The sequence below is a fragment of the Physeter macrocephalus genome, chromosome 16, assembly GCF_002837175.3.
Source record: "Physeter macrocephalus isolate SW-GA chromosome 16, ASM283717v5, whole genome shotgun sequence".
Taxonomy (NCBI): Eukaryota; Metazoa; Chordata; class Mammalia; order Artiodactyla; family Physeteridae; genus Physeter; species Physeter macrocephalus.
The window spans coordinates 57,905,138-57,922,137 of NC_041229.1; the positions used below are offsets into that span (position 1 = coordinate 57,905,138).

The 17,000-nt window shown below is 43.0% G+C and overlaps 1 protein-coding gene across 4 annotated transcripts in view; it reads left to right on the forward strand.

Moving 5' to 3' along the window:
* Positions 1 to 17,000, forward strand: part of XRRA1 (X-ray radiation resistance associated 1) — a 105,292-nt gene that overhangs the window by 12,101 nt on the left and 76,191 nt on the right. For 2 of the 4 annotated variants that reach the window (XR_003683738.2, XM_007101439.4), the window contains exons 4-8: positions 291 to 472; positions 3,731 to 3,802; positions 4,995 to 5,067; positions 8,177 to 8,274; positions 13,523 to 13,656. The exons of 1 other annotated variant lie outside the window; for it this stretch is intronic. Coding sequence is in view for 1 of the 3 variants with exons in the window: in XM_007101439.4 (XP_007101501.1) it covers positions 291 to 472; positions 3,731 to 3,802; positions 4,995 to 5,067; positions 8,177 to 8,274; positions 13,523 to 13,656 (559 nt within the window). In the remaining 2 variants the exon portion in view is untranslated. The remainder of the gene's footprint in view (positions 1 to 290; positions 473 to 3,730; positions 3,803 to 4,994; positions 5,068 to 8,176; positions 8,275 to 13,522; positions 13,657 to 17,000) is intronic. One more of the 4 variants, XM_028501624.2, reaches the window with a different exon arrangement.

The following is a 17,000-nucleotide window of genomic DNA, read 5'->3' on the forward strand; positions in this document are numbered from 1 at the left end:
AAAAATGTGGAGGAAGGAATTGGGCAAGTCATTCTACACTTTGAATCTTAGCCTTTTTGTCTGTAAAATGGGGGCAGTAGCATGTCTTCACTGGGTTTGGGGTTTGGGGCCAATTAAATAAGACAGGTATATAGACGCTGCCCCTCCCCAGCTGCAGCACGGTATCTGGTGCATATTAGGTAATGAGGAGCTAATTTTTGTTTTAGTATTAAAGATAAACATTCTGTAATTGCACGAGTTGTGGCTTTGGAGGAGTTTGCTCCTTGTCACTGTTCTGATCTTCTCAACAGGCCGAGGACACTGGTTAGTGGCTCGGAAATGTAGCCTCAAGAAGAAGCCCAGGGGTGTGGTTGAAGCACGAGCTGAAGGTCAGGAAAGCCAGAAGGTTTCTCTTGAGGTTGGAGGAAAGAAAGGGTCTCGACAGGAAAACCAAGTGGACACTCCAGGACACGTGCTGGACCAGGCTTTTCTGGTGAGAGTAAATGCATCCTGAAAGGCTGGCAGCACCAGCTGATGACTGTCTTGGTGAGGGGCAAGGACTTGCCCTGCCTCCCTCTGGTACAGTTACCCCCAATCCACCCCAAACTATTAGAGTGATCTTGGCAGATTGAGTATAGCCAGGATGATGAAGGGACCCAGAGCTTTCTTTATATGTAAAGCTTTTTTTACATCCACCTTATGAGTTAGGTATTATCATCCCTATTATGTTGTTGCCATTGTGCGGATGAGAAAACTGAGGGCCCAAGAAGTAATTTGCCTTGGCTAAGGTCCCTCAGCTAGTAATTAGGACTCTGGTTTACCCAGGATTAGAACTACTCAGAATTAGAACTCTGGTCTACCGACTGCAAAGGCTGTGCCTTTATATTTTATCAGGTAAAAAGTCTGAATTGAGCCAGAGAGGCAAAGCAGTAGGTCAGGGGGAACAGGAAATTGAAAAATCGTATTCTAGCACCTAGTAGAGTATAAAGATTCCTGCTCTGCTCTGGGGAGATCTCTCTAAGAGCAGGGAGACTGGGGAGGCCCCACATACCACAGCCTTTGTCCTTTGGGTTTAGTATCTGGCTGAAAGCCAGGGATGCCGACTAGATATACCCAGTGTCTGTGGCAGGCTTTACAAAGGGCACTGGGGTGGCTGTGTTAGAGACCAGCCAGGTAATTTCACATCTTCTCTGTGCAATGCTTCAGTGGCTTTGCAAAGAAAGACACATTTTGTAAACCAATATTCATGTGCTGTCCAGTGCTCATAGCTCCCTAAGAAGAGCTCCCTGGCAGCCTACTTTGTACCCAGGCTTTGCTATGGTTCCCAAGAGATAGGTTTCTGCACAGATCAGATGCTGAAAGAGAGCTTCAAGGAGGCAGCTGGTTACATCTCCACTCAAGGTGGATAGTATAAGCTTTTTGCAGAGTCCTGTGGAATTTCTTTGATTATTAGGTCCACTTCTCACTGGGAATGAGGAAGACTGAAGCAACAGTACTGAGGAGGGGCAGAAACACTTCCCATAGGACTCTTCTTTTCCCCTTTGTTTTCAACATGTACATCCCCCATTAATTGAGATAGCTTGTTACCCATGTTGCCACTTTGGATAGCAGAAGCATCAGCGATGTTTTTCAGAGTAATGGGTTACCTACCCGCCTATTGGATATGAATGTTTTACTGGCACTTCATATTGACCTACTACACCAGTCCCCTTACTCCAAGTCCCCGAAACACCTCTTTTCTAGTGTTTAATATATGGTCTCAGTGATGGTCTCAATACTATCTACCCAGTCACCAAGCAAGTAACTTGGGGTTATCCTTGACACGTGCCTCTCCCTCACCACCCTCATCCCTACCATTACCAAGCCGTGGTACTTTTCATTAGTTGTCAAATCTGTATTCTTCTCTTCATCTGCCCTGCCACCACCCTAATCTGGGCTACCATCATCTTTTATTGGACTAATTCAGTAACTTCCAAACTATTATAGTTTGAACCAACTAGAATGCTTTTGTTTCACATAAAAAGAAGCCAGAGGCATTGTTATTCTAGGGTAGGTTAATTCATTGGTTTAATGACTTCTTCCAAGTCCCAGGTTCCTCCATCTCTCTGCTCTTATATCCTCGGCACATTAGCTTGTCCTCTTGGGCTGATTGCCTTCATGATCCTGAGATGGCTGCTGAACTCTGGTCATCACATTTAAAGGATAACGTCCAGAGGTAGAAAAGGGATTGTCACTGTCTTATATCGAGTTTTAAAGGTAAGAACTTCCCAGAACTGGCCTCCCACCCCCAGGAGCCAGCGTCTCCTTAGCCAAACCTGTATCACAAATCCCAACAGTCAATGGTTAGGGGAACATGACCACCATGACTGGATTAGACAAAGTCAAGACTTAGCCTGTGGAGCTGGAGTTGAAGGATATATCCACTCAGAGAAATGTGAACGATATTGGGGTTCTTTAACAAGGAAGAAGTAGAGAAGTGGCTCTAGAGAAGCCAGTTAACAATGTCTAGTACAGTGGTCTCTCACCACCCTTTCCTGTCTTCTCATCCTTTCTGCGTGTGTCAGACATAGCAATTTTTATAAAATTTCTATTAACCCCCTGCCAAAAAACCTCTGACAGATTTCCATTGACTATAGGATAAAAAACACGCTCCTTTACAGAGCCAACATGGACACAAATGATCTAATGACTGCCTCCCTAGCCTTACTTTGTTTTTCATCCTCTCAAAAGCACCTTGCTTTTACCTGCCTTGATAATTTTCTCGACCCTTGCTACCCACTTTCATGGGACCAACTCCTACTTAGCACTTAGGTATCAGCTGAAATATTACTTCCTCAAGTGAGTATTTCCTCACTTCCACACTGAGGTTAGGACCTCCTGTTACTGTCTCCCATAGCATCTTGAATTTCTCCTTTAAAATATTTATCACATTTATAAATACTTTTTTGCCCCTTGGCTTCCATGCAGTTTTAAGCTTTCAGAAGGCATGGAATATTTCTGCTTCTTATTCATTGTCTTTTAAATTCCTAGTTCCATGCCTAAACATAAAAGGTACCATAACTAAATGATTAACTGAGAAAAAGAATGGGGTTTGATTAAACAGAAATAGAAACTCCAAAGCTAAGATTTTCTTCTGACTTTTTAATTGTGAAGGGCAACATATGGTAGTCCTAAGAGCATAGTGTTTAGTGATTACAGATTTGGATTCAAATCATAGATCTATCACTTACTGGCTGTGGGACCTTAGGGAAGTCACTTTATCTCTTTTAGCCTTGCTTTTCTCAGTTATGAAGAGACATAATCATACTTATGTCAAAGAGTTCAGTTAGGATTAGCAGAAAGTTTGTTGATATCTTTAGCACAAAACATGGCCCAAAGTAGTGCTTAGTAAATATTTGGTGAATAAATGAATGAATGAACAAGCACACAAATTATGACAAATGTATGAGATTAGTAAAGCCCCAGAAATACCGATTTTTTAAAGAGCCAAGTAGAGGAAGTGGGGCCCAGAAAAGACAGAGAAAGAACAAAGGCAGGAATCCTTCTAAGAACCACGTATTCCATCCCCACCTTACAAACGGGAAACAGAGGTGGGAGAGCTGAGGTGGCAGCTTGATTCTGAGCAGCTCCGAAGCCCGTGCTCTTTTCACTGTGCTAGGCTGCCCTCCTCAACAGGGAGTCATTTGTTGTCTTGGCCAATTACATAAGCTTTATTGGGGCCTTGACGCTGATTGTCTGCACTGTGTTCCAGCTGAAGCACCACTGTGTAAAGAATCCGTCCGACCTATGCAGCGTTAACGTGAGCGGCCTGAAGTTCTCCAAGGTAAGGCCAGCCAGCAAAGATGTGATTGGGGTGAGCCAGACCTGAGGTAGCTCCTGGCTGTTGGACCATTGTACTTCGAGTCCTTGGGGACTGGGAATCTGGTCATAGGGAGGGGGAGGGTCAGACAGGGACTCACTGGGTGGAAACAACATTCACAGACACAATCTTTTGCTATAAATTTGGTGTTGCCGTTATCCCATGTGAAGTGAGTTAAAGGAAATAAATAGCCTTATGGAAGTGGTTTGAATATGCATAGAATTTTATTGGGGTATGATTCATTGTATGACACTGAGTTCCCATCAGAAGAGCCTACAGGAGAAGTTTCCCTCAGGTTTCAGTGCCAGGAGTGGTAGTGGTTCTCCCAAGACGCTGGTTTGTTCTCAACTCGCAGACTCTGCGACTTATGTAATGAGTCATGTTTCTTTCTTTGCAGTGGCTAATAGGTAGCTTGGAGCTAGATTTGTGGCCTACCATTAGCCAGTGTATTGGTATATACCACATATGGCATATATTTTTGGTTTGTAGGCTTTCCATGGCATATAAAGAGAGATTGCTTATATAATGCCACATAGCAGTTAAAATGTATCAACATAAGTAAATCTAAAAAGATCTATGTGTCTCAACACAAGTAAATCTCAAACACATAGTGTTGAGTGAAGAAGGCAGGTTGCAGAATGATATCTACAGTATGATGGCATTTGATATAAAGTTTTAAAACATGTAAATAACACTGTATATATGGTTTATGGATACACATACATGTAATACAAGTATAAAACAGGTATGGGAATGATACTCACCAATTCAGGATAGCTGTTATCTGTGGGAGAGAGGGAGAAGAGTACGATTGGGGATGGATACGTTAGGGGGAGTGGTGGTGGTCAACTCTCTGTAGTGTTCTGTTTCTTTAAGGAAATTTGAAGCAAAGACAGCAAAATATTTGGATTTATTAAAGCTGGATAGTGGTTACACGGGCCTTCAGAGTAACATTCACTATACTTTTCTGAACATTTGAATTATTTCATAATAGAAAAAAAAAAGAAGCAGAAAAGACCTTCCTGCCTTTAACAAGTATCTGCTCTTGTTCTTACCCCTTGAGGTCTTTGCTCCTCTTCTGACAGCAGCTCTGGAGCTTCAGCAAGGCCTGCAGGCAGGGAACTAATCTTGTGTTCTTTGAAATGCCTTCTCACAGGCTAAGGAAAAGGACTTCAAGCATTTTAATTCTGTGATTTACATCAATGCCTCAGAAAACCTACTGCCTCTAGGTAAGTTTTCTTCCTGAAAACTACCTTCTGCCTCTTGGCTGTCACAGTCAGTCTCTCATGTTAGAACTTGCCTGTCAGTCTACCTGTGACTGGCCACGCATCCCTTTTTTTGGAGTGCAGTAGGCTGGGTGAGGGGGAACACACAGACCCGATTCCAGTCCATAGCTGGCACTGCCTACTCAGAACATTTCTCTGTGAGCTCCTGCTTCTCTAACTGTAAATGGAGATAATGCCCTTCCTTTTTTCCTCCCCAAGGCAGGATACCTTGTAGACTCAGATGAGACAAGTACAGTTAGCCCTTCATGTCTGTGGATTCCACATCCACAGATTCAACCAAATATGGATGGAAAATATTTGAAAAAGAATTCCGAAAGTTCCAAAAAGCAAAACTTGAGTTTGCCATGCACTGGCAGCTACTTACGTAGCATATACATTGTATTTACAACTATTTACAGAGCATTTACATTATGTTAGGTATCACTGGTAACCTAGAGATCATTTAAAGTATACAGGAGGCTGGGCACAGGTTATATGCAAACACTGCATCATTTTATACAGGGGACTTGAGCATCCACGACTTTGGTCTCCATGGTGGTGATGCAGGATGTTGGTGGAGGTGGGGGTTAGGGTGGGAGCGGTGGACCCAATCCCCTGCAGATACCAAGGGACTGCATGTAAGAAATTGTTAAGTCCCTGAGAGCTCCTGTAGGACTGTAAAGCCTTCTTGTTTATTCAGCAGATCCACAGCGACCCCTGCTGGGTGTCAGGACTATATGACTGCTTGGCTTTTAGAAATCAGTGTGTCCAGTTCCTGTTCTGGTGAGCTCAGTTATAGCAGGGTATACGGTCAGTGCCATGATAGAGGGAATCAGAAAATCAACCGGGCCTAGAGTGTCAGAGGAAACTTCTGAGAAGAAGAGTACGTAGGCTGAGACCTAAAACACGAATAGGAGTGACTCAGGAATTAGAAGGTGAGAAGGCATTTCAGGCCAACAGAGCAGATGTGGGCTGGCAGTGCCTGATCAGGGGCCCTGACGAAGCTTTGTATGTGTGCAGGGTATATAGGTAGGGGAGAATGGAGACTAGAAGGGTGGGCAAGGACTATATTATCAGGGGCCCTGGGTGACTTGGACTTAATCCTGCACGCCAAAGAAAGCCTTGGAAGGCTTTGAAATAGAGAGGCTCAGTGGTGGCTGTGAGGAGCGTAGATTATAAGATGGAAGCAAGGAAACCTGGAAGATGGTTTCATTTTTCCAGGAGAGAGGAGGTGAGGCCTCAACCAGGGCTGTGGCAATAAGGGTGGAGGGGATTGAGAAAGAGAGAGAGATTCAAGAGGAGATAGAAATAACCAGACTTGGTAACTAATGGGCCTGTAGAGAAAGGGAGGAACCAAGAGGATTTACTGAAACAGACAGCACTACAGGAGAGGCGGGTTTAGGGAGAAATAAGATGAATTCAGTTTTGAATGCATTGAGGTTGAGGGGTGTTTTTAAAGAAGCATGTGACAAAGTCCCTGACCTTGAGGAAACACCATGGTCTGTCAGGAGCATGGACTTGAAAAACAGGCAGCAGGCATATGAAAAGATGCTCATCCTCACTAGTAAATAAAACAGCATCAAAGTACTATTTTCTGCCTATCAAATATTGACAAAAATGAGAAGGACTGATGACTGCCAGCATTGGTAGGGAAATGGGGACTCTCATAATCAAGTGTAATAAATTGGTGCAACATCTTTGGAAGGTAGTTTGGCGATGTCTCTTAACATAGTCTAGTAGTTCCACTCCCAGGAATTTATTCTACAGAAACACACTTGTACAAGGATGTTCATTGGAAACATCCCGAAAGCACATCTTTCTATTAGGCTCTACAGAACATTCCAACTCACAAAACCACCATAGGCTACACTTGACACCAGGTTCACTTAGAAGGCTCTGAGTAATTGCACACAGTATGCCAGCGGCACAACGTCAGCAGTTCCTCTTCAGTGGAATCCTCACTGCAGTTCATGAGCAGTTCACGTAGCTGTTCATGTAGCCATCCATGAGCCATTCTCTGTGACCCCTAGCTCAGATCCAAAACAATGAAACTCTCATTGGGTGGATGCAGGAGCCACTCTGGGTTAGAAACCTTGTTCCCCATGGGATCAGATAGCTGTTAACACTCCATAGACATGGCTCCCAGAGTTCCTGCAAAGGACATGTCCAGTTATAGGCATCACCACACACAGAGAAGCCCAAAGTTATGGTGCCCCCTTGAGATAGTTATAGTTCATTTATAGTTTCTCCTAGTCCAGATGTGGTTCACTAACCTGGGGTCATTTTTACCATAGCAATATTGCCTAATAACAGTGACCATACCATTTGTTTCATGTTACCGAGGGAAGAAGGCTAGAAAGTTAACCCAAGGTCCAGTTCTCAAGAAGAAGGGGAAGAGTGTTCTTAACCTTTTATCCAGATAGTCTAGCGACTATCACTAGGGGAATGGTTAACTAAAATAGGGTATGTCTATACAACAGAACATAATTCAGACATTATGCAGATCTATATGTTTTGACTTGGAACAATCTTTAAGTCATATTGTTAAGGGAAAAAAGCAAGTCACAGTACAACGTGTGTAGTATGATTCCCTTTTTGTAAAAAAACGTGTGTGTGTGTGTGTGTGTGTCAGTATACACATGAGAAAAAGTCTGGGGTATTATACATGAAGCTTTGAATAGTTACCTCTAGGTGTTGAGATTAAAGGGAACTTTTATGTTTTTTAAAGCTTTTTGGTGGGAATGTTTCACTTTTATAACCAGAAATAATAAAGATCATTTTAAAAATGGGCTTTGGGAATTAGGCTTAGATTCAGTTCTTGGCCTTTCCACTTACCAGCAATTCTATTTCTAGCAAATCACTTAGCATAGCTAAGCCTTGGTTTCTTCAGCAGTGGAATGGAAGTAGTAATCCCGATTTTTCAGGGTTTTTAGAGATTTAGTGTCCATGTATGTAAAGCACTTTACACAGTGTCTGGCCTAACGCAGTGTGAACCCAGTAAATGACCACTGTTAATATCTTTCTCTTATGTCCTTCACAAGCTACCGTTTCTCTCTTTCTCCTCCCCCTGTAGAGGCATTTCACACATTTCCAGTCTTAAAGGAACTGGAGCTCACATTTAATGGCATCAAAACAGTCTACGTGCAGTATGGAGACTTTAAGTCCTTGGAAGTAAGTTGGAGGTAGGGAGTTTTTGGTTCCCACCTGTAACCCTGTAAGGAATGGGTGTAAAGGAGTCTACTGATTAAAACTGTTGGGAAGGGGCTGTCTGGGCCTTTATAGCCACCTTGCTTCAGGGTGTTCCTCTGGGGCGGGTGGTAGAGTTGGTGATGGTGATAAGGGAGTGGGGTTGGTGGAGGTGGTGGCCAGTGGGTGAGAATATATTATTATACTTATGGCCACAGGGCATGGTCTTGGAAAATAAATGCCAAAGGTCATGTCCAAAGGAGTCTGTGCAGAGGAGTGATTTTGAATAGAGTATTATAGGAAGGAGAATTTGAGGGGAGATCTGGATTCAGTGGGGGTTGAGCCATGGAGGTTAAGTGCTAGGCACAGCAAATTGGACCCGCTGAACTAGAGGCGTTATGGACCAATTCCAGAGACCCATCCTGGTATGAGTGAGCCAGATTGGTTCTAATGAGCTCGGATAAGGTTATGGGCCATAGGCCCAGGGATGAGTGTGAAATAAAGTAGGGCTGCTGTAAGTTCTATAGCAGACTCTTGACATTTGTACATCCACAGTTGTTTTGTATTCACAGATACAAAAAACTTTGTTTGCACTCTTGGCTTTCTCCTAAATTAAATTTCCCATCGTCACGCATTTTCTATACATGTTCTCATACTTCAAGTTAATCACCTCTTTAACATCCATGAAAACTTTAGGATCATTTTTCGCAAAGAAACAAAGCTTTTGTCACCACCCAGGAGTCTGCATATATGGAGAGTAGAGAACAGTAGAGCTGGCTTGAGGTGTGGGGTGGGCATCTGGCCAGGCTCACTCACTAAGTAATGGGCTCTTCCCCACATGTTGGCCTTCTAGAAGAGCTTCAGAGTCACACCTCAGTGAAATGTCTGCATGTCATGAGCCTTGGGGTTTACCCCAAAGAGCTGGTAACTTAAATTATTTAATCTACAAACATCAAGAGTTGGCCATTCTTCGTAAAAACCTCATTTAACCTGGTCTGGCCAGAGAGAGACCTTCCACAAAACTGAACTTTTAAGAGTTGATGCCCTTTACATGCCAAAGTTTTAAGAAGTTTTAACCGCTTGGGATGGTGATCTTCCTAAAATGGATTATAAGTCCTTGCATTTTTAAAGCATGCTATACTGAATGTAATGGTACCTTTTCTCTGTGGTTTCCAGCCATATTGAGGATAACAGTGCTTTACTATGATTTCTGACAGGAGTGGTCCTCCTGCTTATCCAGGAAGCAAAGCTCTTGAAGGTCCAATAATACAGGGAGAGGGAGAGAGTAAATTTACAACAACTGATGCAATTTTGTGCTAGGTTAAAAACACTTTATACCAGAGTTTATTATAGACAGTGGGAAACTGGTTCCAGATGTTCTAGAGATACAGGGAGCCACTTCCCTCACCTACAGGCCTGGGAGCTTATTATTATAAGCTTCCATTAATTTTTTATTTTGCTTTTTAAAAAAGTAGTTATTGCGCTTCTGTATATCATGCATTGTGCCAGGCATCCTACCTTCCTTACCCTTACCATTTCAAACCCCTACTTCAGGTCCCAGTGGGCCACAGGGAGGGGACATGACTACAGGCTCTGACCCCACAGCTGACTTACTGGTTGATCATAATTGACTTTTGGGAGGCCCTACTTCATAGTTTGATAACAACTGATGAAGATTATTTATCCAGCAGACCAGCCCTACCCAAGGGAATTTATTTACATAAGAGAGCAGACCAAAGTCAAGATGCAGAACATAAATGAGAAGAGGAAATCTCCTGGCCAGTCGTTTGTTTTCATCTCTCTGTGGTTTGAAAGGGCTCTCTAAGAAAAAGGATAAACCTGTCAGATGTCCTGAATTTGCAGCTCATGGCAGTGCATACTTTGATGTGTAATAAAACTTGATGTGACTCAGCAGATGCAGCATCCAAGTTAGGAATCTTCTGTCCTTGTTTGCCAGAAAGGCTGTCACCCAGAGTAGAACTCTTCAGGAGTCAGTTTAGGAAAACAGCTTTGTCATGATTTGATTCTCTGCATGCGGGCCTGAAAAAGAGTCAGCTGGAGCTCTGCCCTGAAACTCAGGAGACCTCGTTTCTAGTCTTGGTCTGCCACTACTTTGCCATACCTCCTCAGCCAAATAACTTACCTCTCTGGAACTTAAGTTTCCCTCTCTGTAAATTCTGGGCCAGCTGTGAAATTCTGCGACCTGCAGTTCTAAGACTATTTGTTTCTTTGATCTGCCCTTACGTCCATAGAAAGCAGATTTGGACCCGACATGAAATAGCCAAAGCAGCCAGAGCAAGGGTCAGCAAACTTTTTCGGTAGGAGGCCAGATGGTGAATATTCTAGACTTTGCGGTCCGTACGGTCATAACTAGTCATAACTGTCATAACTAGTCCACTCTGCTGTTGTAGAAGGAAAGCATTTGTAGACAATATGTAAGCCAAGGGGCAGGGCTCTGTTCCCATAAAACTTTATGATGCTGAAATTTGAACTTTACATAATTTTCATACAATGTTATTCTTTCTGTGCTTTTTTCCTAACCATTTAAAAATGTACAAAGCATTCTTAGCTCACAGGCCATACAAAACAGGCAGCAGGCTGGATTTGGCTTACAGGCCTTTGTTTGCCAATTTCTGAGCTGGAACACTGATGGAACAGCTCAGTATGGTTGGAATGGAGTGAGATACCATAGAGTGTGGCGATAGATGAGCCTGGCGAGGTAACGGAAGAGAGACTGTAGAGAGCCTTAGAGGGACTTTGAATCATATCCTGTGGATAACAGGGGTCCATTGAAGGATTTGGAACTGAGGAGTAATAGGGTCTGAACTGTATTTTAGAAAAACCACTGTGGCGTGGCTGCTGTATAAAGAATGGATTGGAAGGAACAAGTATGAGAGATATTAAGGAGGTAGAATCCATTGCTGACTGTCCACATATGTGTATGAAAGAGAGAATGATCCCCATCTTTATCTATGTTTATCCAAGCCAGCTTTCCAGACCTTCATCCTTGAAGGCTTCTCTCTCTGCCCCTGCCAAGTGGGATCACCCATTTGTGTGAACTCTCAAAACTTGGAATTTACTGATGGCAGCATGAACTCGGCATTCCTTTGGTGCTGGGCATCTTTCATGGCCTGTGCAGTCCTATCAAGCCCTCTGTATACCATGGACTCTAGTCATACCCAAACCATTTGCAGTTCTCAGAATAAGAAAGGCTGCCTCCTGGCTTCTATACATGCCACTTGCTGTGCTGTATGTCTTTTAGCCCTTAACAATTTGGTGAATAGTGACTAGTCTCTGAGGACAGCTTAAGCATCACCTGCTCCATGAAGCCCATCTGGACCCCCTGGTAGAGCTCAAACATCTATCCCAGCAGCATTGCTACTTAACAGACACATATATGTATCTAGCTGCCCAACTAGGCTGTGAGCTCACACAGGGCAGGGACTGGTTCAAAGTAAGCCTTCAGTATAGGGGCCTTGAATGAAGGGATTGTGATGACCATGACAGCCAACATTAAGCATTTACGGTGCACTAGGCTTCATGCTAAAGGCTTTACCTACATAATTCCTCATAAAAATCCATTATTATTTCCACTTTATAGATAAGGAAGCTTGGTTAAGTATTGATAATTTGCCCAAGATCACACAATTAGCCAGGACTTAAACCCAGGTCTACAGAGCCTGTCAATTAAGTACTAAAGTGGAGTATCAAACCCAGTCCTTCTCCAGCAATGACCTGCAGTCAGTTGTGTATGTGTGACTGACTGTGTTTCACTGAAGTGGCGGACCAGAAACCTTGTCCCTGCACCAGTGGGATAAGATGCAGAAACTGGCCCCATTCAGTAGGCGTCTATGGGTGTGTGTTGGTGGAGGTATTACCGAGTACTGCTTGCCACACAGCAGGCCAATAAATTGAGAGATAAGGTGTTGGGGCAAGGAATAGCAACTTTATTTGGAAAGCCAGCAGACCAAGAAGATGGTGGACTAGTGTCCCAAAGAACCATCTTGCCTGAGTTAGAATTCAGGCTTCTTTTATACTAAAAGAGGAGGGAGTAAAGTCTAACATTTCCTGGTTCTGGTCGGCCTCCTGAGGGGATGTGTTAATTTCTTCCTTCCTGCAGTCATTCACAGGTGGGCCTGGTCAGGATATTTCCTATGAGATAAACAAAGGTATTTTAGCTTAATGCTCATTACCTGGGAGGTGGGGTGCCCAGAGATGGGCCATTATGTATAATTTAAGCTTGTAGGCAATATTCCTTTAGTGATTAACTTGTAATAGAGTACAAAGGTTCTTCCCTATTACAGAGGGAGAGGGAAGGGAGCAGACTTGTACATAAGAGCTAAAGTGAGTGTCCAGAGAGGCTCTTCTAGAAGAGGGAGACCAGAGACTGGGGTGATATAATTTATCACAGTTGCCTTTGTCTTTGCAGAGAGAAACTCAGTTTCCTGACTGGTCTCCTAACTCAAGTCAACTATCTCATGAATCTAGGTGGCTAGTTAGAAGGTGCTTTATGATGAGGTGTCAGTTTGGGTCATTGTCCTAATAAGCCAGTTCATTTCAGCTGGTTTTTTAATGTGCACCTACTATGTGCCAGGTGCTATGCTAGATTATAAGGATACATCGATACAGTGACAAGGTGCTTCACCTCAGAGAGTTTATAGCCTAGTCCACCACTGTGTGCCAGGACCTGCTCAGCACATCCATGTACCAGTACCCTATTCCTCAGGCTTATATCCAGTTATAACAGTTACCTGGCTGACTGTGAGAAATAACCTCAGAACAGTCTAGATAAAGCACTCAAAGTCAGAGGAGGGAGAGATTCCATCTGGCTGGGGAATTAAAGGTTTTATAAGGAGGCAGCTTTTGAGCTGGCCTTTTAGGGCTTGGATTCAGATACATGGAGAAAGGGCATTCCTGAGTGAAAAGCTCAAGCAAAGATCTCTATGTGGGGTGTGGCAAGGAATGGGGAGCAGTCACTTTGGCCAGCACCACGGGGTAAACAAAGGTTTGCAGTATGGGGGCTGAGGCTGGCAAATAGGTTGGACATAGTAGAATGACTCTAGTAGACCTTGAAAGTTAATCCTGGGAGTCAAGAGGGTTTTAGCCTGTGGGCGATGGGCCCTCCTGGAAAGTTAAAAAAAAAAAAAAAAAGTAGCCAGCTCCCACCTCATGTGTGAGCATCATTGTCACGAGTAGTGCTTCTGTTTCCCCATCTTATATCTTTGCGCCATAGTTCCTGGACCTTTCCTTCAACAGCCTGACTGCGGAGGCCATCTGTGATCTGGGGATTCTGCCACACCTCCGTGTCCTGCTCCTCACAGGCAATGGACTCACCTCCCTGCCACCCAATTTGGCTGTCGCAGAGCAGTAAGTTCTACATCCCGGAGTCTGTCCCATGTGTTTCCCTCTTGAGCCTTTGTCTGGGTACATGTGTCCAAAGGAATAGTCCAAAGCAGCTCAAAAGGTCTGTAAGGACAGGCTGTGAGTGCTCAAAACAGGTAGAATGCCACCTACTGAAGCTCCCAGAAAAGGCACTGGGGGGAACAGAGCCCCAAAGGTTCAGGAGGCCTCAGCTGGGTGTCCCACACTCCTCTGTGCTATTAGGAGAGACACCGGTGTCTGGAGAGTCACTTCCCTCCCTCTGATTGGTCACTGGTAAGTTGTGGATATTGCTCTTGCCAGACTATTCCCCTTCAGGAGCCCTCTAAATAAGCTTTGCATATTCCCATTCTGCACATTTGCTGAGCCATGCCTTCTGGCCAGAAGGTACTGGTCCTTCCTCACTTAATAATAGCAATGAGTCTGTCATACAGAGTGAAGTAAGTCAGAAGGAGAAAAACAAATACCGTATGCTAACACATATATATGGAATCTAAAAAAAAAAAAAGGTTCTGAAGAACCTAGGGGCAGGACAGTAATAAAGACACAGACGTAGAGAATGGACTTGAGGACACGAGGAGGGGGAAGGGTAAGCTGGGATGAAGAGAGAGGGTGGCATGGACATATATACCACAATATAAAATACCAAATATAAAATAGATAGTGGGAAGCAGCCACATAGCACTGGGAGATCACCTCAGTGCTTTGTGTCCACCTAGAGAGGTTGGGTAGGGAGGGTGGGAGGGAGACGCAATAGGGAGGGGATATGGGGATGCATGTATATGCATAGCTGATTCACTTTGTTATACAGCAGAAACTAACACAACATTGTAAAGCAATTATACTCCAGTAAAGATGTAAAAAAAAAACCAAAAACAAAAACAAGTAAGATATAAGGATGTAACGTACAGCACAGAGAAAATAGCCAATATTGTATAATAACTTTATGTGGAGTATAATTTATAAAATATCAAATCACTATGTTGTACACCTGAAACTAATACAATAGTGTAACTATACTTCACTTAAAATTAAAAAAAAAACGATACGTGTGTAGTGCTTACTATGTGTCAGACACTCTTCTGTCACCCTAAACATATACTAGCTCATTTAATCCTCACAACCCTATGAGGTAACTGCCCTATTATTATCCGCATTTTATAGATGAGGAAATTGAGGCACAGAGAGGTTACATAACTCAACCAGAGTTACAAAGCTAATAAGTGGCAGAGCCAGAATTTGAACCAAGTCCGTCTGACTCCAGAGACCCTGCTTACAACCATTACATTCTCTTCTTATGTAGATTCTGTACATATTCTGAGGGCTATCTCAGACTGTCCTCTTTTCCCTATGAGAAGCCTTCCCATATTAACCATTTGTAAGTGTACAGTTCAGTGACATTAAGTACATTCACATTGTTGTGCAACCATCACCATCATCCTGCTCCAAAACTCTGTTCATCTTGCAAAGATTCCATTAACTTTGACTGATGGATATGACTCTTAAGAAGAACACCAGAGAAGCAATAAGAACTACAGTCCTGCAGCCTGTGGAACAAAAACCACATTCACAGAAAGATAGACAAGATGAAAAGGCAGAGGGCTATGTACCAGATGAAGGAACAAGATAAAACCCCAGAAAAACAACTAAATGAAGTGGAGATAGGCAACCTTCCAGAAAAAGAATTCAGAATAATGATAGTGAAGATGATCCAGGACCTCGGAAAAAAAATGGAGGCAAAGATTGAGAAGATGCAAGAAATGTTTAGCAAAGACCTAGAATTAAAGAACAAACAGAGATGAACAATACAATAACTGAAATGAAAACTACACTAGAAGGAATCAATAGCAGAATAACTGAGGCAGAAGAATGGATAAGTGACCTGAAAGAAAGAATGGTGGAATTCACTGCTGCGGAACAGAATGAAAGAGAAAAACCTATAACCAAGATTACTCTACCCAGCAAAGATCCCATTCACTTTTGACAGAGAAATCAAAAGCTTTACAGACAAGCAAAAGCTAAGAGAATTCAGCACCACCAAACCAGCTCTACAACAAATGCTAAAGGAACTTCTCTACGTGGGGAACATAAAAGAAGAAAAAGACCCACAAAAACAAACCCCAAACAATTAAGAAAATGGTCACAGGAACATACATATCGATAATTACCTTAAATGTGAATGGATTAAATGCTCCAACCAAAAGACACAGGCTTGTTGAATGTATACAAAAACAAGACCCATATATATGCTGTCTGCAAAAGACCCACTTCAGACCTAGGGACACATACAAACTGAAAGTGAGGGGATGGAAAAAGATAGTCCATGCAAATGGAAATCAAAAGAAAGCTGGAGTAGCAATATTCAGATAAAATAGACTTTAAAATAAAGAATGTTACAAGAGACAAGGAAGGACACTACATAATGATCAAGGGATCAATCCAAGAAGAAGCTATAACAATTTTATATGCACCCAACATAGGAGCACCTCAATACATAAGGCAACTGCTAACAGCTATAAAAGAGGAAATCAACAGTAACACAATAATAGTGCGGGACTTTAACACCTCACTTACACCAATGGACAGATCATCCAAAATGAAAATAAATAAGGAAACAGAAGCTTTAAATTTATTTTTGTTTTAATTATTTTATTTTTGGCTGCATTGGGTCTTCGTTGCTGCACACGGGCTTTCTCTAGTTGCGGCGAGTGGGGGCTACTCTTCATTGCAGCGTGCAGGCTTCTCATTGCGGTGGCTTCTCTTGTTGCGGAGCACGGGCTCTAGGCATGCGGGCTTCAGTAGTTGTGGCACACGGGCTTCAGTAGTTGTGGCTCGCGGGCTCTAGAGCGCAGGCTCAGTAGTTGTGCACGGGCTTAGTTGCTCCATGGCATGTGGGATCTTCCTGGACCAGGGCTCGAACCCGTGTCCCCTGCATTGGCAGGCAGATTCTTAACCACTCTGCCAGCAGGGAAGCCCAGAAACAGAAGCTTTAAATGACACAATAGACCAGATAGATTTAATTGATATTTATAGGACATTCCATCCAAAAACAGCAGATTACACTTCTCAGGTGCTAACAGAACATTCTCCAGGATAGATCACATCTTGGTCACAAATCAAGCCTCAGTAAAATTTAAGAAAATTGAAATCATATCAAGCATCTTTTCTGACCACAATGCTATAAGATTAGAAATGAATTACAGGGGGAAAAAAACGTAAAAAATACAAACACATGGAGGCTAAACAATACGTACTAAATAACCAAGAGATCACTGAAGAAATCAAAGAGGAAATAAAAAAATACCTAGAGACAAATGACAAAGAAAACACGA